This window comes from Miniopterus natalensis, chromosome 12 (assembly GCF_054644295.1).
Source record: "Miniopterus natalensis isolate mMinNat1 chromosome 12, mMinNat1.hap1, whole genome shotgun sequence".
In the NCBI taxonomy this organism is placed as follows: Eukaryota; Metazoa; Chordata; class Mammalia; order Chiroptera; family Miniopteridae; genus Miniopterus; species Miniopterus natalensis.
In genome coordinates this window covers 3,584,236-3,611,159 of record NC_142092.1, presented here as the reverse complement: position 1 = coordinate 3,611,159, position 26,924 = coordinate 3,584,236, and the positions used below count along the sequence as shown (strand labels likewise).

At 43.6% G+C, this 26,924-nt stretch overlaps 1 protein-coding gene across 1 annotated transcript in view; it reads right to left on the bottom strand.

Annotated features, from left to right (window-relative positions):
• The window catches only part of IPPK (inositol-pentakisphosphate 2-kinase), a 49,644-nt gene that overhangs the window by 5,148 nt on the left and 17,572 nt on the right, over positions 1-26,924 (bottom strand). The window contains exons 6-11 of the mRNA XM_087822517.1: positions 26,546-26,635; positions 21,836-21,894; positions 21,286-21,358; positions 17,902-18,181; positions 16,622-16,772; positions 15,834-15,936 (exon numbers count right to left, since the gene is read on the bottom strand). Coding sequence (XP_087678643.1) covers positions 15,834-15,936; positions 16,622-16,772; positions 17,902-18,181; positions 21,286-21,358; positions 21,836-21,894; positions 26,546-26,635 — 756 coding nt within the window. The remainder of the gene's footprint in view (positions 1-15,833; positions 15,937-16,621; positions 16,773-17,901; positions 18,182-21,285; positions 21,359-21,835; positions 21,895-26,545; positions 26,636-26,924) is intronic.

The following is a 26,924-nucleotide window of genomic DNA, read 5'->3' as shown; positions in this document are numbered from 1 at the left end:
AAAACCCAGAAGCCATAAAAGATCTGAATACCTAAAAATTAAAATCTTTCATATGATCTAGTCATAATAAAATGTAAAAGACCCATAAAAGAATGGGAGAAAACATTTGCAATGTACAGCAGATGATCAACATCAAGAATCTATAAAGTGCTAGATCCATATGAAAAAGAAAAGACCCCAAAAAAGATACAAACCAAATAAATCGAAAAAAGAAAAAACAGCCAAAAAATACATGAGAAATTGCTCAACCTTACTAATAATCAAGGAAATTAGAACAGTAAAATACTTCTCACTCATCAGATGGACAAAACTATAAATATAAACGTGTACCTGACAGAATGAAAGAGACACACTTCAGTAACGCTGGACTATGTACGGGGCCAACCCAACGCCTGAGGTCAACGAGAAAAAGCTGGACAAAATACCGACCACATCTGCTTGAAGGCGGAGTAACAAGACCAGGGAGAACTGCTGGACCAGGAGGAACACAAAGACATTTGGGTCTTTTTTGCCCAGGAAGGGGATGGAGGGACTGTTTTAGAAGGTTGACCAGGGGGCACTTTTAACCAACCTCCAGGGCTATAGGGACAGTAACCATGATGAACCCCCTCTTTGGGTTAGTACCCAAAATACTGCATCTTAACAATGAGTGAGCCAGAAGGTGACAGGCCTTCCAGGAGCTGCAGCTTTGCTTCAGAGACATCAGCCACCAGAACTGGACTAAGAAGAGCCCAGCTTGCTCTAGTGCTTCCTAGGCCCCTGGCTGAAGCAAACCTAAAATTCTCTCTGGAAGAAGATATCATCCTAGGCTTCAAATTGTTCCTAAAGTAATTGTACAAAGAGAATTTCTGACACACAAGCAAAAATATCCAAGCACAAAACAAGATAACACAAATGAAAAAATACACAGTAGTGGAAAGAGACACACATGGACTCCAGCTAGTGGAGGTACCAGAACCACATGCTCCCCTGCTCAGAACAAAAGACAAAATGCAGAACTTCAGAAAGCTGGAGACTATAAAAATGGACTGTTTGGAAATTCCGGAACTAAAAACTATAAAAATCAATATTAAGAATTCAACAAGCAATCCTAACAGCAGCTTAGAAAAAACTAAAGAGACTTGCTAAACTGGAAGACAGGTGTGTGTATACATATTTGTGTGTGTGATCTACATGAAGCATGGAAAGGAAAACAGCTGGAAAACATTGAGGAAAGGGCGTGAGACAGAAAATAAAGAGAATCTCTTCAATATACTTGCAATTGGAAGAAGAGAAGGAATGGTAGAAACAAAATTTGAAGAAGTTAAGGCCAAAAATATTCCAAAATTGTGGAAAGACATCAAGCCACACATTCAAGAATGACTCTCTACATGTCACCAAGCAGTAACGGAGGGAATCGCCAGCAGACCTACACTGAGGGAATAAGAAATGTTTTCTTCATTCTTTAGACAAAACCAAAATGGTCCCAGATACAAGATCCCAGATACAGGGTACAGTGGAGGGCAATGCAAGAGAGAAATATGTGGGCAATGGACACTGCATAAAACATTAACAATAATGTCTTCTTGAGTTTAAAACAGTACAACACACAGCAACAACAGCAACTTACGTCAGGCGTAACAGTAAAATGTACTCTAAGAGAGGAAAGGTACTAAACAATATTAGACTTCACTAAGTCAGCTGCTTACTGTAATCTCTAGGATAAACAACTGAAAGAAAAGTAAAAGACTCAATAGATAACCTCCAAGCTAACAGAGTGGGGAAATGGGAGTGATTAAAAAAAAAACACAAGAGGAGAGAAAAAGAAACCTAAAACAGGTGGGAAAAATTAAAAGGCTCAAACCCAAGTATAAGTCCAGTTAAATGATAAAGACACATGTCAGAGTGGATACAAAACCTAACCAGATCTTAAATACAAAGACACAGAAAGATTAAAAATAAAAGGACAGAAAAAGATACATACTGTAAGTTTTAACAATCTACAGAAGTTACACAAATATCAGACAAAAGAAACTTTACAGTAAAAAAAAAGGATTACCAGAGATAAAGACACTGAAAATGATAAATGACACTTGAAAATGAAAAATTCAATTTACCTGGAAGATGTGACAACTCTAAATGTAAGGCACCTGATAATACAGCGTCAAAATAAATAAGAAACAGAAAAATCCATAATTATTATGTAAAGTTTCAAAATATCCTTCTCATGGACCAGGCAGGCAGTAAAGTCAGTAAGGTGACCATCTGAATGACAGAGATAATTTGACCTAATGGGCAAATATAAAACAGTGCATCCAACAATTTAAGAAGATGCCTCACTTGCAAGTGCACACAGGAGCATTTCCCCCAAAGTGAGTAAAGCCAATCACAGCACACTTCAAAGGACCACAGAGTATGTTCTCTGGTAATAATGCCGTTCTGCTAGTAATCAACACAAAAAAGATAATTAGAACCCCCACATTTGGTAATTATTTTTCTTCTAAAATACTTCTATGGGTCAAGGAGAAATCTAATAGCAAGGTCTACTTAATGTATACGGGAGCACGGCCTGTGGAATGTAGCTAAAGCCACGGGAATAGGAAAACACAGGGTGGGGCAAAAGTAGGTTTATAGTTGTGAGTACACAGGAGTTTATTCTTATATTAATTTTATTAATTATTGTTCTATTTTCCACATGAACTGTAGATCTTTTGTCCACCCAGTATATAGCTTTAAATACATACTGGAGAAAAGAAGGCCAACACTTCATTAAGTAAGCATTTCTTTTTTTGTTAACCCTCACCCAAGGGTATTTTTCCACTGAATTTTAGAGAGAGTAGGAGGGAAAGGAGGGAGAGAGACACATTTGTAGGAGAGAGACAAATCAATTGTGCACGTGGGATCAAACCTGCAACTGAGGTTCGTACCCATGACCAGGAATCGAACCCTTGACCCTTCCATGTGCAGACCAACACTCTAACCACTGAGCCATACTTATCAGAAAGAAGTTATAGAAGGAACAAATTATGCAAATAATTTTTTTTTAAAAAGGAAATAATCAAGACCAGAAACTAATGAAATGGAAACTCAAACAGTATGGAAGGATCATAAATCATTGTTTACAAAGACTAACAAAAATGATAAACCCTTGGTGGGATGTACTGAGAAGGCAAATACTGTATGTCAGGAATAAAAGAGCATTCTTCAGACCTTATAAAGCATTCAAAGAATAAAATAATATTACAAAAAACCTATGCCAACATTTTGAAAATTTTAGATAAAGATTTCTACGAAATACAACACGAAAGAGAGAAAATCTGAAATTGAGATTATAACTTAAAATGTTCCTACAAAGACCACTGTGGGCCCAGATGGTTTCAAATGTGATTCTACTAAATATTTAAGGAAAAACTAATACGAGTTTTACCTCACCTCTTCCGGAGAAATGAAAATGATCAGATACCATGGAAATATTTTGTGACAGGCATACCCTTGACACCAAGACTTAACAAAAACATTACCAGAAACACATCACTCACAAACACGTGTGCAAAGACTCCCTGCCCGGCTGGAGAGGCTCCAGTGCATCATCTCATGCACTGAAAGTTGCCAGTTCGGTTCCCAGTCAGGGCACCTGCCTGGGTTGCAGGTTCAATCCCCAGTGGAAGGCAACTGACTGATGTTTTTCTCACATCGATTTTCTCTCTCTCTTTCTTTCTCTCTTCCTTTCTGTAAACATGTCCTCGGGTGAGGATTGAAAAAAAAAAAGACTAAGCAAAATATTAGCAAAGCAAATGTCATAACATATAAAAAGAATAATACATCATTACAAATTGTACAATTAATCATATTAACAGAAAATAAGGGAAAAGTCTTGTGATCATCTCAATAGAAAAAGAAAAGGCATTGATAAAATTCACTCCTGATAAAAACTCTTAACAAGACTGCAATTCCCACTATCACATATTAACTACATGCAGTTAAAACAAAATAAGTAAAGATATGAGGGTAGGATAGAAAAAATCAGAGACAATATGATTACATATAATAAAAACCCCAAAGAAGCTATGAGTAGTTAGAACTAGTGAGCTTAGAAAGTCTGACAGATAAGTCAAAATAGGAAAATCAATTGCAATCCACAGTGAACACTATAAAAATTAAATAATTTAAAAGATACCGTTTACACTAAAAGTATCAAATATCTGAGAATAAGTCTAATAAGACAAGACCTCTCTAAAGACAATCATAAGTTTTATGATTTGTTTTGTCAGATTTTAACACCTAAAAATATAGAAAATGTCCCTGGTGGAAGACTCAGTGCTGTATAGGTGTCAACTCATGCATTACTGCAATGCCCAGCCGATCAAAACCCCAAGGTTTTCTGTGCTTTTCCTTGTGGAACCGAACAAGTTGATTCTACGGTCTATGCAGACAAGCAAAAGGTCCAGGAGGGTCAAGGTGTTTATTAAAGGAGAGATTCTTGAAGAAGGTAGGATTTATACTCCTGGGTACCAAGACTCTCTAGTGACCAGGACAATTCCAATGATTCTGGGACCATTCCATATGAAAATAATAACCTACACCTCACACTGTACCAAAAATCAATTGCAGCAGGATACCCACCAAATACAAGAGACAAAGCAATAAGGTTTATAAAATATCTATAGAACTTTAATGTAAATAAAAGGTAGGAAAAGACCAAAAAAAAGTGAATTAAACTACCTTAAAGTTATGAACTTCCCTTTTTCTAAAATAATTTTTTATTTTTCAATTACAGTTGACATACAACATATTAGTTTCAGGTGTACAACATAGTGATTTAACATTTATATAACTTACAAAGTGATCACCCCAATAAGTCTAGTACCCATCTGGCACCATACATGATTATTACAATATTATTAACTATATTCCCTAAGCTGTACTTTACATGCCAGTGACTATATCGTAACTATCAGTTTGTACTTCTTAATCCCTTCCCCAACCACCCTCCCACCTGGCAATCATGAAAATGCTTTGTATCGTGAGCTTTTTCTGTTCTGTTCATTTATTTTGCTTTTTAGATTCCACACATAAATGACATCATATGGTATTCGTCCTTGTCTAACTTATTTCACTTAGCATACTTTCCTCTAGAACCATCCGTGCTGTTGCAAATGGCAAGATCTCACGCGTTGCATGGCCGAGTCACATTCCACTGTAGGTATGTGCCTCTCCTTTGTCCATCCGTCTACCGACGGGCACTTAGTTGCTTCCGTATCTTGGCCACTGTAAATAACGCCCAGGTGCACACAGGGCCCATGTCCTTCTAAGTCCGTGTTCTGAGGTGGACCTGCTGCGTCCCTCTTTCTCTCATCACAGCGTTTGCTTTAAAGCAGGTTTTGGCCTGTGTGTCTTTCTACCTGAAGCAGCCTCCGGTAGACACTGTGCGCGAGGGTCTCGTTTCTCCTCCATTCAGCCGCCGCATCCTCCAGAGCACTTAGTCCCTTCACACTTAAAGTAGTTACTGGTAGGATTTGATTACTCATATTTTTTATCTTTCTTCTTCTGAAGTCTCTTCAACACTTTGGTCTTCTGGTGATGAGCTCCAGTCCTGGCCTTTCATCACTCTGAATACTTCCTGCCACTCCCTCTGGCCCACAGCGGTTCTGTTGGGAAATCAGCTGGCAGTCCTGTGGGAGCGCCCTGGAGGTAACTAACTGCTTTTCCTGCTTTTCCAATCGTCTTTAACCTTTGGTATTTTAATTACGATGTGTCTGGGTTTAATTACGATGTGTTTCAATTCACCTTGTTTGGGACTCTGCACTTCCAGGATCTGTGTACCTTTTCCTTCACCAGGTTGGGAAGTCTGTCTCGATCCCTTGCTCTCTCTCTTCCTCTGGTACCTCTAGGATGTGACTGTTGTTACACTTGCTGTTGTCCCAGAGGCCCTTTAAACTACCCTCATATTTTAAAATTATTTTAACTTTTTGCTGTTTTTTATTGGGTGTTTTCTGTTACCTTGTCATCCAAATTGCTGATCTGGTCCTCTGACTTACCCAATCTGTTGATTCCCTAATGCAGCCCTCATTTCAGATCCTGTACTCTTCATATTTCACTGGTTTGTTCTTGTCCTCTGTCTCCATTTTTGTGGTTCCTGTCTCTCTGCTGAAGTTCTTACTGGGTTCATCTAGTCTTCCCTGAAGTTCCCTGAGCATCCTTACAACCAGTGTTTTGAACTCTGCCTCTGGTAGTTCCCTTGTCTCTACATCGTTAGGTTCTTTTCCGGAGATTTGTCCTTTCTTTCATTTGGGACTTGTTTCTTTGTCTCCTTCTTTTGACTGCCTCTCTGTGTTTCTTTCTACCTATTAGGTAGATCTGCTGTGTCTCCTGGTCTTAGTAGAGTGGCATTGTATAGCAGGTGTTCTGTGGGATCCAGTGGCAGTCGCCTTGGTCACCTGAGCCAGGTACTCCAGGTGTCCCTTGGGTGGGTTGTACCTCCTGTTGTAGTTGAACCTTGACTATTGTTAGGATGTCAGTGGGATGGATTGGCCTTCAGGCTGGCTGACTGTGAGGACTGGCCATGACTATAGTGGAGGAGCTATTGTGCAGCGACTGACCCCACGAAGCAAGATTTGCTTTAGTGGGGATCCAGTGCCTGCCAAGTCCACCCTTTGGGTGTGTCATTTGTGGAGGTGCTTGTGTGGTGCTCTGGTATGGTCTGATGCTGGCCACTAGGTGTATTGGTTCTGGGGTCTCTTGGGAGAGGCTGTGGTGCCAGCCAAGGTCAGCTTTGCCCTGCCTGCAGCCAGCTAGTATGAGCTACAAAGTGACCTGCAGATGGTCACCACTTGTGCTGAGCTTGGAGACACCTGGAGACGTTAAGCTATGAACAGAGGCCAGCTGCCACTAATGCCGGGTTTGGGGTCACTTATCAAGAGGTATGGAGCACATGCAGGCCAGATGCTGTTTGTTTGGGATTTGTGAACCTTCGAGAGATTTTAGGGAATTCCAGTGACAGCTAAGATCAGGCTGTCTGTATGGAAATGCCACTGGAAACAGCTTGGGTGGGCCTGCAAGTTGGGTGGGGAGGGGTCTCAGTGAATCACCAGGGCTGGGTGAATAGTGTGAGTCAGGCTGATGGAGACTCAAATATGGTGCCTGCCTGCCTGCCAGTTCTGTGGGAGAGGGCTCTAGCAAAGGAACAATGGGTTCTGCCAGCACTTCTGTCTAGGAGAAAGCTGCCCCTCCAGCCCTCGCCCTGAAGCCAGACAATTCAGTTCTTCCTAGTACATCCCTGGTGCTTTCATGCTGCTGCCCCGAGTGAGTCCGTCAGTGAGTAAATCTGAGCACGGGCCCTTTAAGATGAACACCTGGGACTCCAGCAGCCTCCATCTCACAAGAACAGAATCCCTGCTGGTTTTCACAGCCAGATATAGGGACTCCTCTTACAGTCACTGGTGGTCTGGGCTGGGGAGCCTAGTGTGGGGCTGTGAATTCTCCCTCCTCAGGGGGGACCTCCACAGATGAGATATCCCTCCCAATTCTCAGCCACCACACATAGGCGTGGGACCTGCCCATTCCACATCTCTGCCCCTCCTACCAGTCTGGATGTGGCTTCTGCTGTGTCTCCTTAGATATAGGACTTCTGTTCAGCTAGTCTTCAGGTGGTTCTCAGAGATGGTTCTGTAGTTTAGTTGGGATTTTGATGGGGTCCTGGGAGGAGTCGAGCACAGTGTTTACCTACTCTGTGATCCTGACCGGGAGTCTGAATTTCCCTTCTTAAAATGACTCCATTAAGACAGTGAAACAGCAAGTGACAGAGTGAAAGAAGCTATCTGTAGAATATATATCTAATAATGGCTTCCTTCCAGGATATGTAAAGAAATCCTCCAAATCAGTAAGAAAGTGACAGACAACCCTGCAAGAAACTGGGCAAGAGACTTGAATAGACACATCACAAAAAACGAAATACAAACGGCCAATAAACATGAAAAAATGCTTAATCTCATTACCATAACAAGCCACCACTATACACGCACCAGAATGGTTAAAGTTAAAAAGATCCCCAGCCAAGTGATAGAGTGTATGGGGCACCAGGAATTATCCTGGCCTGTTGTAGGGGACAGAAACAGTAAACCTGCTTTGCAATATCTGCTAAAGGTAAATGTGCTCATACCTCTAGCCTAGAAATTCCACTCCTAGGAATATATCCAAAAAAAATGTGTTCACATGTACACCAAGAGATCTGTATAAGAATGTTTAAAAAAGCTTTATAACAGCACAAAACTGGGAACACCCAAAATGTGCATCACCAGTAGAATGGATCATTATAAAGCAATGCAAATATGGAAATGCACACAGTAACATGAGTGAATCTCTAAGTGTTATATAGAGCTAAAAGAGACACAGCTATATACATGATTCCATATATAAAGTTCAAAAACAAAACAACCAGACTCTGGGGATACAAGTCAATACAATAGTCAGCTCTGGGGAGAAAGAAAAGAACTGAACAGGAAGTCCACAGGGATTCCACTGGTAGTTCCACGAAGTTTACTGTGACAATCATTGGGCTGTACATTTGTTCTGTGTATGCTATACTCACAATACAAATGGTTAATGAAAACAAATGCATAGAAAATAAAAAATTTAAATACTAGTAAATAGTGTTTTTGACAGGATGAGGGAAACAAAGGCCCTCAATTTTTGCAAAAGGGAACATAAATTGGCAAAATTATTTTGGGAGAACAACATGACAGAATCTATAAAAAAATATATATCTAGCCTTGGCCGGGTGGCTCAGTTGGTTGAAGCATTGTCGCATACACTGACAGGTTGTGGGTCAGGGCATATGGGAGGCAACCAATGATGTTTCTCTCTCACACTGATGTTTTTCTCTCTCTCTCTTTCTGCCTCCCCATCCTTCCCCTCTTTCTCAAGTCAATAAAAGCATATCCTTGGGTGAGATTTAAGAATAAATAAAATAAATAAATCTAGAAATTTTATTTCTAAATATCTTACAGATATGCTTATGTGCACAAGGTTTAAAGTACAAAAATGTGAATGTCAACATTATCTTTAACAGTAACAAATGAAGACAACATCCAAATCAATGACAGTGATGTGACCATACTAAGCAGAAAAACAAATCCACAAATAGAGAAAGCACAACATACACTCAGTAGGATAAATATAAAGCACACCACATTTAATGGCATTACACTAAAATGTCAAGTAACAAGAGAAAGAAAGAGAAGACCTTAAAAGCAGCCATAGAGAAAAAAATGCACCACCTTCAGTTAGACTAACAGAAGACATCCCAGAAGCAACATCCAGTCAGATGATGTTGCATAAAATGGCTAAATGCTAAGGAGAAACACAATCAACTCTTCTTTGTACCTAGGAAAAAAACTACCTTTTACGTTTGTGGACAAATTATAAACATATCCAGATATAGAGAATTTATCAAAAAACTTTCACTGATGTAACTTAAAAGCTATATATACTTCAAGAAGAAGAAAAGAATTAGAAACAATTGTAGGCCAATAAATTAGACAACTTAGATGAAATGGACAAATTCCTAAAAAGACACAAATTACCAAAACAGACTCAAAAAGAAACAGATAATATAGTTAGACCTACAATAACTAAAGAGACTGAGTTGGGCATCAAAACACTACCTACAAAGAAAAGGCCAAACTCAGATGGTTTTACTAGTGAATTCTATCAAATAGTTAAAGAATAATTAACATATCACTCCTTCTCAAACACTTCCAAAAATAAAAGAGGCTGGATCACTTCCCAACTTATTTGATAAGGCCAGTATTACCAGATGCTAAAAACAAAAACACATCATAAAAAATGAAAACTACAGAATATCTGTTATGAATATAGACACAAAAATCTTCAACAAAATAATAGCAACTCACATCCAGCAACATAAAAGAATAATTACATGCATGACTAAGTGGGATTTATCCTAGGAATGCAAGGTGGGTTGTAATATCCAAGAATAAATTAATGTAATATACCAACCATATCTATAGAATAAAAAACAAAAACCACATGATAATCTCAGTTGATGCAGAAAATACATCTGACAAAATACAATATCCTTTCATGATGAACACACTCAACAAATTAGGAGGAGAACTTCTTCAACCTGACAAAGGATATCTATGAAAGCCCACAGCCAACACCAGACATAGCGATGAAAGATTGAACACTGTCCCAGTAAGGCCAGGAACAATTCAGGAATGTCTGTTCTTGCCCATTCTATTCAATACTGTACTAAAGGTTCTAGCCAGGGCACTTATGCGAGAAAAAGACATAAAAGGCATGTGAATTGGAAAAGAAGAAATAAAACTCTCTATTCACAGATTATCTTATATAGAAAGATTACCAAAGAGGCCACTGAAAACTACTAGAACTAATAAATCTTGCATGGTTGAAACTGAAAAGATCAATATACAAAAACAAATTGTATTTCTACACATATTCAACAATCAATCTGAAAACAGAACTTTGAAAAAAACTCAAAAAGACTAAAACATTCAGGAATAAACAAAGTACAAAATGTATGTTCTGAAAACTATAAAAGATTGTTGAAAGAGCCCTGGCTGGTGTGCTCAGTGGTTAGAGCATCGGCCTGTGCACCAAAGGGTCACAGATTCTATTCCTGGTCAAAGGCACTCCCTGGGTTGCAGGTGCCATCCCTGGCCCTGGCTGCAGTACATGCAGGAGGCAACCAATCAATGTGTCTATCTCATATCAATGTTCCCCTCCCCTCCCCCTCCCCTCCTCTCCCCTCCTCTCCTCTCTCTCTTCCCACCTCCCTCCCTTCCACTTTCTCTGAAAAGCAATGGAAAAATATCCTTGGGTGAGGATTAACAACAGAAAAAGAAAAGATTATTGAAAGAAAAAAAAATCTAAATAAATAGAAACCCATCTCATGTTAAAAAATTGGAAGACTTACTATTGTAAAGATGGCCATACTACCCAAAGCAATCTACAGGTTCACCAGAGTCCCTATCACAATATCAGCAGGCTTCTTTGTGGAAACTGGCAAGCTGACTTTAAAATTCACATGGAATTATAGGGATTCCAAATAGCCAAAATGATCTTGAAAAGGAAGAACAAAGTTGGAGAGCTTACACTTCCCAATTTCAAAACTTATTAAAAAGCAATAATAAATCAAGACAAGGTATGGGCATAAATATAGACATAGATTAATGGAAGACAGTGGTGCCAAGACCATTCCATGGGGAAAAATAATCTCTTCAACAAATTAGGGACAACTGGATATCACATGCAAAGGATGATGTTGGACCTCTACCTCAAATCATATACAAAAATTAACTCAAAATGGATCAAAGTACTAAATGTAAGAGCTAAAACTATAAAACTATTAGAAGAAAACCGGGAAAAATATTCATGACTTTGAATTTAGCAATGGATTCTTAGATATGACAACCAAAAGCATGAACAACAAAAAGAAAAAAATAGATAAATTGGATCTCATCGAAATTAAAAACATTTTTGCATCAAGGGACATTATCAAAAAAGTAAAAAGGCTACTGACAGGATGGAAGAAAATATATGCAAATTATATATCTCATAAGGTGCTACTATCCATAAAATACAGAATTCTTACAACTCAACAAGACAAATAATATAATTTAAAAGTAGGCAAAGGATCTGAAAAGATTTCTCCAAAGAAGATATACATTTGAAAAATGTTCTTAGTCTTCTGGGAAATGTAAATCAAAACCACAATGAGATACCACTTCACACCCAAGAAGATGCCTAAAATCAGAAGGACAGATAACAAGTGTTGTCAAAGATACGGAAAAATTGGAACTCTCCTACACTGCTGGTAGGAATATAAGTTACCATTTGATTCAGCAATTCCACTCCTATGCATATACCCTAGAAAAGTAAAAACTTATTTCCACACAAAAATTTGTACACAAATTATAGCAGCATTGTTCACAGTAGCCAAAAAGTGGAAACAACCCACCGCCCACCAACTGATGAATGAACAAACAAAATTTATATTTTATATATCCATAAAATAGAATATTATTTAGCCATAAAGTATTGATATTTGCTACAGTACAGATGAACCTTGAAAACATTAAGTGAAAGAAGCCAGTCATAAAGGACCACAAATTGAATGTTACCTTTATATGCAATACCCAGAACAGGCAGAGAAAAAGCAGATAGTGGTTGCTTAGGGCTAAGGGTGGGAGCGAGATAGAGAGATAAGAGCATTGGAGCTAAAGAGTAGGGGATTTATTTTTGAGTTGATGAAAATGTTCTAAAATTGACTATGGTGACGGTTGCACCTATCTGTGAATCTAGTAGCACCACCAAATTGTACCTTTAAGCAGGTAAAGTGTATGGTATGTATGTTATACTTCAATAAAACTGTTATAGAAAAAAAGGAAAAAGAGGAAAGATCTGAGATGCAAGACTCCTGGATAAAGACATGGGCAAACGTGATAGATCTAAGTAAACATCTGTATAAGGTAAGACCATAAATTGTGATTTTAAAAAAGAACAAGACAATAACTGCATGTATGTTGGAGGAGAAAACTGGAATTAAAGTATTGTTTGTTTGTGTGGCCAGGGTTGGGAGTCTGGGAGTTGGTTAAGTTATTAAGTAATTTTAGATTTTAAATATCCATGGTCAAATTGGACAAGTAACCACTAAAATAATAAAAACAATGTGTAACTTCCAAAGTTTATAAAGAAAAAAATGGAATCTATAAACTAACAAGCAAAAGGGAACAGACATCAGCAAACTCTGGACTGGGAGCCAAATCCAGCCACTACCTGTTTTATAAATAAAGGTTTACTGGAACATAGCTGTGCTCATTTATGTTTGTCTATGGCTGCTTCTGAGCTACAATAGCAGAGTCCAGATGGCCTACAAAGTCTAAAGCATTTACTATCTGGCCCTCCGTAGAAGAAGTCTGCTGACTCCTGCTACAGAATGCTATACACAGGATTCCAAGATGGTGGCAGATTGAGTGGAAGCTACACTGACACTCTCCCAGGACCAAACTGGAATCACAACTAAAATATAGAAAAACCATCCAGAATAATCAACTGCAACTGAAGACTAGCTGGAGAGCACCCTCATAACCAAGGACCTAAAGTGGAGACTGCACAGAGACTGGGCTTGGAAAAGGAGACCTTGGTGCGTATCTTGGTCCTGTCCATATACACCCAGCCCCAGCAGAGGGAACTATAGGGTGTGCAAAACTTCAAACAGGGTACTCACTAAAGGACAGTCGCAAACAGCGTCTGACACTGGCCTGCACCAGAGACCATCCAAAAGACTAGGAGTCCTGGCAGATCTACCTAACGCATAGAAACAAATCCAAAAAGGCAGCCAAAATGGGGAGACAAAAAAAACAAGCCCCAAATGAAAGAACAAAAGAATTCCAGAAGAAGAAGAAAAATGAAATGGAGATAAGTAATCTATCGAACGTAGAGTTCAGAATACTGATTATAAGGAGGCTCAAGAGCATGAAAAAAGATATGGAAACTATGAAGGAAATTAAGAATAACATGGGAGAAATTTTTAAAAATTGGAAGGAATAAACAGCAGATTAGGGGAATCTGAGGATTGGATCGGCCAATTAGAAGACATTGTAGGAAAAACAAAAACCAGGAGGATAGTCTAAGGGAGCTGTGGGACAACATGAAATGTGGCAATATTCACATCATAAGAATGCCAGAAGAGGTCAGAGGTAAGCAAGGGTTAGAGAATCTGTTTGAAGATATAATGGCAGAAAACTTCCCTAACCTGGTGAAGGAAAAGTCACACAAGTTCAGGAGGCACAGAGAGTCCCAAGCAAGAACCCAAAGAGGCCCACGCCCAGACACATCGTAATTAAAATGCCAAGAATTCAAGACAAAGAGAATATTTAAGGCAGCAAAAGAAAAGCAATCTGTTACCTACAAAGGAGCTCCCATAAGGCTGTCAGCTGACTTCTCATCAGAAACTCTACAGGCCAGAGCGGAATGGCATGAAATATTCAAGGTGATGCAAAACAAGGATCTGAAACCAAGACTACTCTATCCAGCAAGGCTATCATTCGGGATAAATGGTGAAATAAAGAGCTTCCCAGACAAAAAAAAGGCTAAAGGAGCTTATCACCACCCAACCAGTGTTGCACGAAATGTTAAACAGGCTAAACAGAATCAGGTGTGACCTTTTCTGACTGGCTTTTTGTCAGCAGAATTCCCTGGAGGTTCACCCAGGGTGCTGTGTGTATCTGGAGTTCATTCCTTTTCATTGCCCAGCAATGCTAGTTCATGCAACCTGTCATAGGTCACCAGTTGTGTCCAGATTCTAGCACGAGGTTTTGGGTGGGCATAAGTTTTCATCCTCTCTGAGAAGTGCCCAGATGGGTCACAGACTACCTGCACGTGCAGTTTTGTGTGAAGCTCCCATAGTGTCTCCTGAGGGGCTGGTGCCACTTCCCACCCCCTCAGCAGTGTCTGAGTAACCCAGTTTCTCTGCATCAAGGCTTCGGTGTTCTCCCAATGCACTTAGCTTAGCCATTCTCATAGTTGTGTGATGACTGCTTGAATCTATTATAATGAGATTATGTCTACATATGAAGTTTAAAAAATGAAATAAATTCAAAAGTAATCCATGCTTATTTAGTAGGAATTTTGAATAATATAGAAATGTATAAAAAAATGAAGTCAAGTCCTATGGAAGGAAACATCCTCTCTTGAAAAAAGAAGCAAGGCTGTTATTTATCCCAAAATGAATGTACCCAAGTTCCAGTACCACAGGGCAGATCCTGTTGCTTTATTCTGAGGCAGAGGCCCCACTTTTGGATCTCTCCCTGCCTTGACGACAGCCCGGCCTTCAAGAGGGACCTCCTCAGGAGAGTTAACAGTGAGGACTCTTCACAAGTGGGAACCACAGACACATCATTGGTGCCAGGACACATAGCCAAGGGCTCCAGGACAGTGGCCCCAGTACATAAAGAGAAGGAGGTCAGTCCCATTTGTTCTTGCCTTTGTCACCTCACTGCCACGAGAAGAGTTCCTTGACCATTTCAGCATCTAGCAACAACACCTTGACAGCCCAGTGAGGCCTATGGCTCCCTCTCACAATAACATCTTTCAATGCAGAAAATAAAAGATAGAGGTGACATCAGATACCACAATTTTTTAAAATAAATGTTACACAAAACTACATAACCACACCTCAGAGTGATGACTATGAAGCTCTCGTGAGACTTCTACAGCGACTGCAGTGTGAAATGAAAGGTCTGATTTCCCATGGTGCAGTTGGGGGTCCTACTCACCCCCCAGAGGTTATTGCCATATTTGTAATGGAAGGAAACGCCAACTTAGTAAAAGATGTAATTTTTTTCTACCCAATTTCATGGAGGTTCTGAATTCCCTGATTTGATAGAACCAGAAAGAACAGGACTGGGCCACTTACCTAAAAGATATTCCCACACTGCCCCCTGGCCTGAGTTCTGGGGGAAGGAAGCCACCTGCACAGCCACAGGTGAGGGGGTCTGGATCCCAATTAGGGCCACAAGAGGATGGCTGGTGCCAGCCAGTTCTAAGACTTCTCATAAGGAGGCACAGAGAGGTCGCCCTGGGTCAGAGAGGGCTGGGCCGAGGGGTAGACAGGAGCCAACTGAACAAATCTTCACCATGCCCAGTCCATCTGGGGGAGACTTTAGCTACTTTTTAAAAAAATCTCCAATTTCTGCTTTAACCATCAGTAGTAGGAAACATCAGTACTGGGAAACATTTCTCAGGAAAACCCCAAGTTAGTGTTAAGAGCCTAAGGAGCACACAGTGTGTTTCTGGAAAGGTCTGCCCACCTTTGTCAGCGCAAAAGCCACTGTCCCATCATCCTCAGTGGAAAGATCGAGCAGCTTCTGGTAAAATGCTTCATCATAAGGCCCATCTATTTGCAATGTTTTTCTGAAGGAAAGGGAACAAAAAAGATGACAAAGCTGTAGGGAACTTTCTTAAACTGCTAACAACTTAACTACACATCTGGTTTTAATTACCATCTAAGGGATCCTCCTCTTCCTAATCCTATACTTTGCCTGAAGAACTTGTAAGACCAGAAACCAGGGAGCTGAGGCTGAACATGTCCTGTTTATGACAAACGGCAGCCAGGTCAGAGAACCTAGTGAAGGGAAAGTGGGGAGAAGGAGTCTGGCCCCCGCCACACACCGCACATGTGGACCCCAGCAACCCTATCAGGAGGGCCGGGGACGAACTTGATTGCACAGGAAAACCTAAGGCAGAGTCTGCCCAGGCAGAGACGCTGCCGGCAGTGGAGCAGCACTGCCCCCTGCAGGCTCAACCCAGACTCAGGACACAGAACTGCCTGCCGTGGACGGTCAGATTCACAGGATGTGCTTGCTTTTTGATCTAATGGGATCCCAGCCCCTCCTTTACACAGCAATGAGTCCTAGGGGGGGCCTGGCACCTGAGGGTAAGGAGGGAAGGTGGCTGGAGTGGGTCATATTCCTGGGAGCCCTGTGCTATCCTCCTGTTAGAGCAACCCTTCCCTTCATCTCCATCTCACCCTCAGAGCTGCTCAAGGGGCCCCTCGTAGGCCCAGAAGGGGCAGGGGCATGACAGAACAGAGCCCCACCTCTGCTCAGGAAACTCCTCCAGGTATTGCTCAACCCGTCGGTACAGCGGGTACAGGCCTTCGATGTCCAGCAGGTCCAACATCTGCACCTGAAGGGTTTTGTACAGAAGACAGCCCTTCGGCAACCCCGAGTGCTCCAGGCTGCCTTTTCCTACCAAGAACATCAGGGGAAAACAAGAGGTTTACTGTCAAGGACTGACAAAGGCAGCAGGCACAGGCTGCACCCTGCCTCACGAAAGTGCTGGAGCTGCAGGCAAGCACAGGGCCAGGCACAAAGCAAAGGGCAGGGACCCACGTCTTGCTCTGTGCCTCTGTTCCCTCTCAGCACCTTCAACTCCATCACACCAGCCCAGATCTGCATTTAGAGGTGACTCTCAGTCTAAAGACAAGGCACAAAATGTAAAATGGCCATGTTAACACTCCCAAACCTGTGAGCATGTCCATGAAGCCCAGATCCACAGCTCACTTGGAGAAGCAGGTGGCCACACTGAGGGCGGTGGTGGTTTGTAGTGCCCGGGTGACCACACGACTTCTAAAAGCCACATGGGCAGGGCTGCCATCTTCCTGTCACACCCCTACAGCCACCAGAGGTCTGAGACCACAGAGCTCTTAGTATGAACATGGGAGAGTTCCTGTCTTCCTAGTCTGCTCCTCCTGCCACAGGCCTAAGCACATGGTGGAGCTGCTAGCAGATGGCAAAGGGGCAAATGAGGATCCCACTAACACTCAGGACAAAAATCCAAACTAGCCACGTGAAGCCCAGACACCACCAAGTCACAGTCAGCTACTGCTAAGTCTGTGAGGAACAGGTCCTCCAGTGGGAGGCGCCCAGAGCCAGAAGCGCTGCATGCTTGTGTTTCCACCATTGGCAAACTGCTGCCCTGGGCCTCCCCCTCCCCCCGCCCGAAGGGCCTGTGCTGTGGACTCCACCTTCTGTGTCTCACTTCTCCACATGTAAGAACAGGCTGAGGAAACCCACCCCCAGGTTTAGAGAGGACAGACCAGGACGATCTGCAGGAAGCACTCAGCGAACCACAGGCACACAGATGTGCTGGGCAGTGTTTCAGGGAAGCCCTACAGGGCAAACCTGGGCTGCAATTTACAAACCCAGATCGAAGATGAGAAAGGGAGTCTCCCCAACTAGGGATCAGAGGCAGGAAGAGTGGCTTTGGGGAGCCCTACTGGGGCCCAGGCTGCTCCTGCAGAAGCTCCATGAGGCCAGGCAGGACCCCAACAGGCTGCGTCCAGGCTCTGCCCATCCGCCCAGCCACTCAGCCTACCTTGGTGATGCAGGCTCCTGCTGAAAGGGCTGGCTTCACAGACACATGGGCCTCGCGACCCAGGCCCCAGCTTCAGGGCACCTGCCCGGCCCTTGTCCGAGCCGCTGAGCAGCACCCGCGTGATGACACGCACCAGCTCCCGGATCACGGCCCTTGTGCAGTGAGGCCCACTGGCCAGGCCGTTGGATGGGAAAAAGAATGGTTTCAGATGATGTGCCAATTCGCTCCAGTCAGCTGCTGGGCTGCGCGCGTCCTTGCAGCCATAAATCAGCTCCCCATTCTTCAGAAAGGAAAAAGGACAGGCAGGTAGGAAAACACCTTCGTCTCTACCCACTGGGCAGGCAAAGGGACCTAACATCAAATGCGTGCCCACCTGGGGTCCCTGCACACTGTGGCCCTGTGGGAAAGCACCCTGTCATTGATCAGGAGGCAAATCCCACTGGAAAGTAGAAAAGAGGAAAAGTTCTAAAACACTGAAGACTGGAGTCCTGAACTGACCTACAAACCCTCAGGCCAGAACACACCGCAACTGGCAGCCGCAACTGGCAGCCAAGAGGCTGAGGGACGCATGCGCTCCTGGCAGAACACACCGCAACTGGCAGCCGCAACTGGCAGCCGAGAGGCTGAGGGACGCATGCGCTCCTGGGAGACAGTGTCCGTGGGGCCCGAGGAGAGGAGCTGCTGTGCCAGTGTGCATGTCTATAAGTAGACACTTTCCCAAAGTGCTCTGTCCTTGGCAAAAGGCTGGGCCAGGCTCCCACCAGGGTGGAAATCTTTGTCTTTAAGCCCATCCTGCCTTCTAAAACCAGCAAAGAAACTCCTTGTGGCACCGATGTTCCCAGGGTGCAGACAGGAACACCCAGTGGGCCTAAGCCTATGACATTTATGGGGGTCTGTCATGTCTGGTGGAAGAGCCCCTAAGAGAACCCTGGTACCCACATGCCTGAGCAGCAGCCAACCCCAGGGGAGTGGCAAACCTCGTGCCCCTAGTTTCCTCATCTGTGAGATGATGTGGTCAACAGCCTCCAGGATGGCCCCAATGGCTCATATCCCTTGACACTCATACCCTGTAGTTCTCTCCACACTACAGAGGCTTGGTCAATGTGACCAACAGAATGAGGGCAGAGTGACAGCACATCCCCAGAAAGATTAAGTTATAAAAGATGCCATGGCTTCCATCTGGGTGGCTTTCTTTTCAGATCACAGCAGCCTGGTGAGAAGCCCCATGGAGACCCTCATGGCCAGGGAGCACATACTCTGGCCCCAGCCAAGTTTTCAGATGGGACACAGCCTCAAAAGAGATCCTGAGCCAGAATCGGCCTCTGTTCCTCAATTCCTGGCCACAGAAACTGCGAGATGAGAAGTGGCTGCTCTGAGCAGTAGCTAATATCAACGAGGACCATTCCTGCTCTGCCCCCAGGTGGCAGATGGGAGTCGAGTAGATCCAACCTGAAGTGTAGACAGGGCATTCCTCCCTCAGCAAGTCCTGGGATTCAACAGCATGATGCCTCCCTCGGGAAGCCCCTGTTGACACCGTCAGAACTCAGTGGGTGTCCAGGGTGATGCAGACACAACTAAGGCCACTGCTAGCCACAGTACCGGGGGGGACCACTGAGACACTGACCCTTGAGATGGGCCTTTAGTGGGAGGAGGGTTGCAGGCAAAGGGAAGGCAGTCATTCCAGGAGGAAAGCAGGCCGAGAGGAAGTGCTGAACTGACACTGGAGGTAGGGCTGGGACTCAGGAAGCTGGTCCCTCTTTCCAGCCCAGGAGTGGCTGACTGACCCCTGGAAGCTGAAGGCCTCTTCTCTCCAGTGTCTAAAATCTGGATAGCGAGAGTTTTACACCTACAAATATAGTTGCTCAAGGACCTCGTGACATTTGGAGGAGAGCCATCAACCCAGGCTCCATGGCTACCCCACATGTCCCTCCCCCAAGTTTCACAGGTGAGCAGTGCTGGGGTGGACAGAGCCACAGCCATGGACAGACAGTAGGAGGGCACCACTGACTGTGGCCCTGAACCTTCCCCATCCAGAACTTCATGGTGATTGGAGCAAGCCTCAGCCCCACAGCTTCTCACAAGAGTGATGGCACTCGAGAAAATGGACTGCATGGCTCCAGGTATTTTTAAAAGCCATGCTTTGTCCCTTCTCTTAATCCATTTCTTTTGAAACTATTATCTCTGGATGTTTCCCATGCTGATTTCAACAGAAGCAGCAGACAGTCAGGTTCTCAGGCCGAGGCCCCAGGCCAGGGCAGGGCAAGCTGTCGAGGGCCTGAGCCACACCTGCTACTCAGCTTAAGCATGGGCTGAACACGCCAGCCTAGGCAGGGCAGTCAGAAAAGGGTCCACTTCAGACAAAACGCCAGCCTTACGACAGGTTCCAAATAAACCCACAGATGAAAGGAAATATATCTTTCAAATTTAAACATAAAATTCCTGAAGTCTTTATAAAAATTAAAAATATAAACTGATTTTAGGTATATCCACCTTTTCTGGATTTGGAAAGGTGGAGGAAGATGGGGTCAAGTCAACTCCCTCCAACCAGACTTCTGAGTCAGACGGGAAAGCGGGTCAAGAACAGGCTCCCCTGCTGCCCGCATGCAGTGCAGAGCAGTATGTCCACAGAGCAGGGCGCAGCGCATACAGCTGTCCAGGCCCAACAGCTCCGCTTCTCCACACCCCCATTCCTGCAAGCCTGGAGTGTGCCGCAACTCTCACTCATGGGTCCCACTTAACCAGGACATAACCGGGGCTGGGGCTGTCAGTGCAAAGAGAAAAGGGGATGATGCCCTACTCCTAGCACCAGGCCAGGCGACCACAGGGCCTTAGAGAGCCCGGACCAGGGCCCCCGTGGCAGGTGGCAAGGAGAAAGCCGAAGGTATCTGTGCCAAACAGTGAATGAACTCTTCCCCTGCATGGCCAGGACAGAATTCACTAACTGACAAAGAGGTCCTCAAATTACAAGCTCCCTAAGTTAACTGGGAGCAAATGCACAGGTGTGGCCACCCTCTAGGTTGTGCCACCCCAGGGCCTTCTCCCACCTCAACCATACAGGCCACAGAGACACACAGAAGGTGGTGAGACAAGCCAGACCATGTCAGGACTGTCCCCCTCCAAGATCAGGAGTCAGGGCCTGTGTGACAGGGGAGCCAGAGGTCACCCGGTGGTCGAGGAGTCAACATCACACTCCAGGGAAACATAGGCTGTCGTGCACCTGTAACTGGACTTGGAAAAAGGACTACAGGACTGTGCCATGGCAGACCTGGCCCAGGCGTCCTCATCTGCAAGGTCCCAGGGACCAGACCCCAAGAATTCACTTGGCTCAATCCAGGCACCTGCCTCTTCCACCCAAAAAGGGCCATAAAATAGAAGAATACTTACCTTAAATATCTTTAAGTTGTTCTGTGCCTCCTGTAACAAGCTTTTCAAGGCAAAGTACATTCTCTGTTTATCTCTGAAAGAGGAAGGGGTAGTGGATGGGGTCACTGGCCTGTGCTCAGGACATGCGGTTCCCAGGCTCACCAGGATCATGAGCGCCACATCGCCAAGCTTCTCAGGGAAGGAGCCGCATTGTCCCAGCCTCTTGCACAGGCACCCCCAATACACCCTGAACCCCCCCTACTCTCTTCCCTTTCCTCGTGGCAACATCATCCCAGCTGCTGGCTCCCACAAGAAACTTGGGAATCTACAGAGGCCACCCTGACCCTCGGCAAAAACCTGAGCCCTGCCCAGGGCCCTGGATACACACAGGCCAGTACTCCAACCTCACAGGATGCCGGTCCCACCCCACCCGTATCTCCCCCTCTCAGACATCATCCCCACTAACCCCACCTCACACATCATCGCCCACTAACCCCACCTCACAGAACATCCCCAACCCCCCCACCTCCAGGGAAGATGGCATAGGGACAAAGTAGATGTGTTCTCTTACCCTGAGTAGAGATCAAGGGGACAGTATTTACTTATCTGCTTCCACTTCCCAGTTGCCACCTGTCAAGAAACCACCACATGTGCCAATGATTGGACTGGGATCAGCACTGGGGTAACTTTAACACAAAGCCAAAGTGTCTAAGATGATGAAGGTCCCAGATGTCACCACCTTGGGGAACACATCACTCACTAGCTGGGGTGGGGAGCTTGGCCTCCTCTGATAGTCTCATGTGGCTGCTGCCCAGCCCTCTACATGAGCAGGGAAGCAGTAGCAAGCATCTCTTTTAAATGGCATGGCTAAACTCCAGTAATGAGATAAACAAATCTTTAAAATTATAATATCCAGGAAGGAGAGAGTGTGGCCAATAAATAATTTCATGTTCTTGATGAGAAGAAAAATTGGCACAACCTTTTGAAAGGCAACTTGCTGGTTTCCATCAAAATTTAAAAGGTGTGTGTCTCTGACTTGGCAAATCTACAAGGAATCATAGGGTCACAGATGTTCACTGCTGCCTAACTGTAATAGCAAGACCTAGAAACAACTAAGTAAAACCATAGCACATGTGCTCTCATGGGCCAGGACACAGCAGGACACATGTTCAGAGACGGAATGATTAAATGATATGCAGCCACTCTGGAAAAAGGTAGGGCTAAAAATCACCAAGATTTATTCAAGTCAAAAAGCCACTTGTAGAACACACCCTACGACACCGCTTTTGCTAAAGAAGAAAAGGACAGGTATCACATGCTCGTACCCAAATATGCAGAGGAAGGCCCTGAAAGTACACAGCACACAATCCTCAAGGGTTGTGTAAGAGAAAAGCAATGAGCAAAACAAATACATAAAGCAAGGCCCTCTATTTGTTTTAGAAATGTGTACACATGCATATGTGAACACACATTAGAATGTGTGCACGCGGCATCACCTTGTTTCCACTGGACAACATGTTTATTTTTGTTGGCACAGGAAGAAGTCCGGAAGGATGTACAAACTGACAACGTGAGTTACCTCTGGGAAGGCAGGTAATCAAATTCATACAATTCCATATTTTATCAGTTAAATGAGCAGGGACTGAGTCAGCAGAAACAGTGAAGTCAGAACCTCTGGAAATTCTCTCCCCCATATGGGCAATGAGAAAACTGGCAAAAACTACCAGAATCAATTGAAATTTTCGTAACTCTGAAAATTAACCAAAGTCCTGCAACAATCTGGGGAGCATTTATTCAAGACAAACAGCTAAATCTAAGTAAGAACTGTGAGCTTTGTGGCACTTTAATGTCCTATTCCTATCCCATTTATAGTTCCAAGGGAACCCTGAAAATGACCAGCCCCAATCATGTTGAAAACAGAAGCCTGGCAGCCAAGAGAGGGGCGGAACAGGGCAGGAGCTACTCCAAAGCCTCATTCCCAGAGAATGTGCATTATGTGACCAATCTCTTGGCTTCCTGTGTTCACTGAACTGTCTTAGACCTTACCAGGTACAAAAGGGGCATTGTTTCCCAGGGGCATTTATAAAAATGATTCAGAGGCAACTGTTCCAACTTCATAGCTGCCTGCGATAGTGGATAACAGCTGTGGCAAACAATAGGCTAAACCTAAAGCTAAAAAGAAAAAGTTGAGGCTTTGAAAAACTCCAGCATATCTTGGGCATCTAGAAGGCCATGCATAGGCTCTGGAGAGGCCTGGAAAGGCACTCACCTTCTGCGGATCTGAGGCTTTGTGACAGTGAAGGCTAAGGCAGAGTTGTAACTCTCCTGCTGAGGGTTGAAGGCAGGCCTCAGCACACACACAGAACCTCTTGGCAAAGGTTGAGAATCTTACTGGTTTCAGGCATTTAAAAAAAATCTCTTCAAACCATTACCTGCCCACTAAGCCAATTGAGCAGACTTCAAAGCTACACACAACAAAAACACAGACTTCTCAAAATTAGCATAGAAAAGTCACTAAAGAAACAACAACAATTACAACAAGCAGCAATTAGAAATCCTAGAGAGGTTGTAGGATCTGATTTCCAAAGTGGCTACATTATAATACTTAAAATGCCCATTGTCAGCAAATCATTACAAGATATGCAAAGAAACAACAAAGTATGAGCCATACTTTCAGGGAAAAAAGCGATCAATGGGCTGTCCTGAGGGAGCTCAGACATTGGACTTACTTATACAAAGACTTTAAATCAACTACTTTAAACATGCTTAGAGGTAAAGGAAACCAAGGAAACAAGGGAAACACTGTCTCAACAAACAGAGAATATCAACAGAAACAGAATTTATAAAAAGGAACCAAACAAATTCTGTAGTTCAAAAGTACAAAAATGAAAAAGTCACTAGAGGGGTTAACAACAGATCTGAGTAGGGAGAAGATAAAATCCCAGAGAGGAACACCTGGACCAGTAATGAGAGACTGAATCAGTCATCCAAGCCTACCAGCAAAGGAACCTCAGAACCAGACGGCTTCACTAGTGAGCTCCACTTAATGTTTAAAGAATAAACCCCAAAACTCAAACTCTTCCAAACCCGAGGCATGGGGAGAAGGAAATGCGTCCTTTCTCACTCTGTGACACCAGCCACTACCCTGGCACCAACCAGACAAAAACATGACTAGAGAAAATAAAAACCATATTCCTTAGGAAAGAGTCCTTAATAAAAACTGACCAGTCAATTCAGCAGTATATTAAAGGGATTATCCACCTATAATCAAGTGGGATTTATCAGACATACAACAGTGGTTCAACATATGACAAGCAATGTAATTCACCGTGTTAACAGAGAGGAGAAAATACCTCATGATCATTTCAATATAGGACAAGTTACTTGACAAAATTCAACATCCTTTCATGATTAAAAAAACCAACAACACTCAAAAAGAACATCCATACCAAACTCACAGTGAGCACTACACTCAAGGGTGAGGAAATGAAAGCTTCGCCCTAAGGTCAGGAACAAGAGAAGGATGTCCGCTCTTGCTGCTTCTGTACAACACTGCACTGCAAGTTCTAGCCAGGGCAGTCAGGGAAGGAAAACAACAAAAGGCATCCAGGTGGGAAAGAAAGAGCTAGAACTATCTGTATTTGCAAGTGATCTGACCATGTTAAAGAAAATCCTAAGAAACCATAAAAAAAAATTAGAGCAAATAAGCAAGTTCGTCAAGGGTGACAGGATAAAAGATCAATATGCAGAACTCAGTAGCACTCATTTTGCGTGGAGCTTCTGTCTTCAGGTGCCCAGGGTCCAGTCTTGAGTTCTGTGGTTCCCCAGAGGCTCCCTGACCGCACTGCACAGGGTGTCCTGGAACTCACTGCCTCTGTCCTGCTCTCCATCACTTCCTGAGGCAGCAAAGGCTGCAGCGCCCCCGGTGGGTCAGCTCTCCGATGTTCTGATTCCTGGGGAACCTACGGCTCACTCCTCCAGCTTCCCAATGAGTCTATAAACACTTAATTTCCTATAGGAAACTTTTCTGCTTCGAATACCTAGACTTGTTTCTATTTTTCCACTGAACACTAAAAAATATACAAGATAAGGTTGTCAGGCCAGTGATGATCAAGACGGCATTTTTTTCTGATTGGCTGGGTCTTAAGTGTAAATAAGCCAAATAGAAGAAAGTCCAGCCCCTGCCTTGGCTTTTGGGGAGTTGGACCAGTAATTGCTCCAATAGAAGGGAACAGAAGAAATGCTTCAGAACAGCTGAGTCAGAAGCTGGCCACACAGAAGGGTTACTAGAGTTGGCGTTCTATCTCCATTTTTTCAGATGATGCCCCTGAGACCCAGCCTCATTCCATTCCCTGCCCTCCATCAGAACTTCGGCAGCTGGCTACAGTCTAAGAGGAGCCGTTAACATCACCTCTGCCTAGCTGGGGCTCAACGGTTGAGCATGGACCTATGATCCAGGAGATCATGATTCGACTCCCCAGTAGGGGGCGTGCAGGAGGCAGCTGATCAACGACTCTCTCATCATTGATGTTTCTATCTCTCTCTCCCTTCCTCTCTCTGAAATCAATAAAGACATATTTAAAAACAAAACAAACAAAAAACACACAAAAAAACCCCATATCACATCTGTTACTAGCTAGAACCATCTTAAGAGGGGAAATGCCCCAGCTATGAAAGTATCCTACACTACCTAGGATGAGGGTGGGAGCACATAATAAACAGGCAGTGGATGCCACTTTTGACACAAAAGCCTATTATTACCTAAGAAATAAGCCTCTTTTCTTTAAAAAAAATCAATATGCAAAAACCAACTGCATTTCTCACCACACATTCATTAGTATGGCTACTATCAAAAACAGAAAATAACAAGTCTTGGTGAGGATGTGGGGAAGCTGGAACTCTTATGTACTATGGTGGAATGAAAACTGGGAAAGCTGCTGTGGAAAACAGAATGGTGGCTCCTCATAATTAAAAAGAGAATCACCACATGATCTAGCAATTCTACTTCTGGGTATATACTCAAAAAATTGAACGCAGGGTCTCAAAGATATATCTGTACTCTCATATTCATAGCAACACTATTGACAACAGCCAAAAGGTAGAAGCAACCAAGATTCAATTTAAAACAAACACCAAACGGTGAGTATGAAGTACCTGTGAACTAAAAATTAAATAATAAATATGTACATTTTCTTTTACTCTTCTGAAAATTCTAGGTGGTCACACCTCAGGCCCAACCACCCTCCATGTGACTCTGACCCAGCTGGTCAGCTCTCCTCACCTTGAGGTGCTGGTGCATGCAGTAACGGCACACCTTATGCTTCATCTCATGTGTAACCTCACTGGAGAAAGGAATAAACCCACATTTTGGCTGCAAAATAAATGAGGAAGAAAAACTTCTTAGGGAGAAATCACATACCTTTACATAGACACATAACTACTACAAGGCAACACTCAGGAGCAGCAGCGTTAGAGACATCCCCAAAGCTGCTCTTCTCTCCAGCCCCCACAGAACTGATGCCTCCCTCGTCACAGCGTATAAACATTTCTTGCTGCTACAGAGTCAGAACTGTCACTGGGAAAAACGCCGGTTCCTCAGTTGGGGGACTGAAAAAGTACAACACAGAATCGCTTTGTGTTTTCAAGAGAGTGAGACTGGA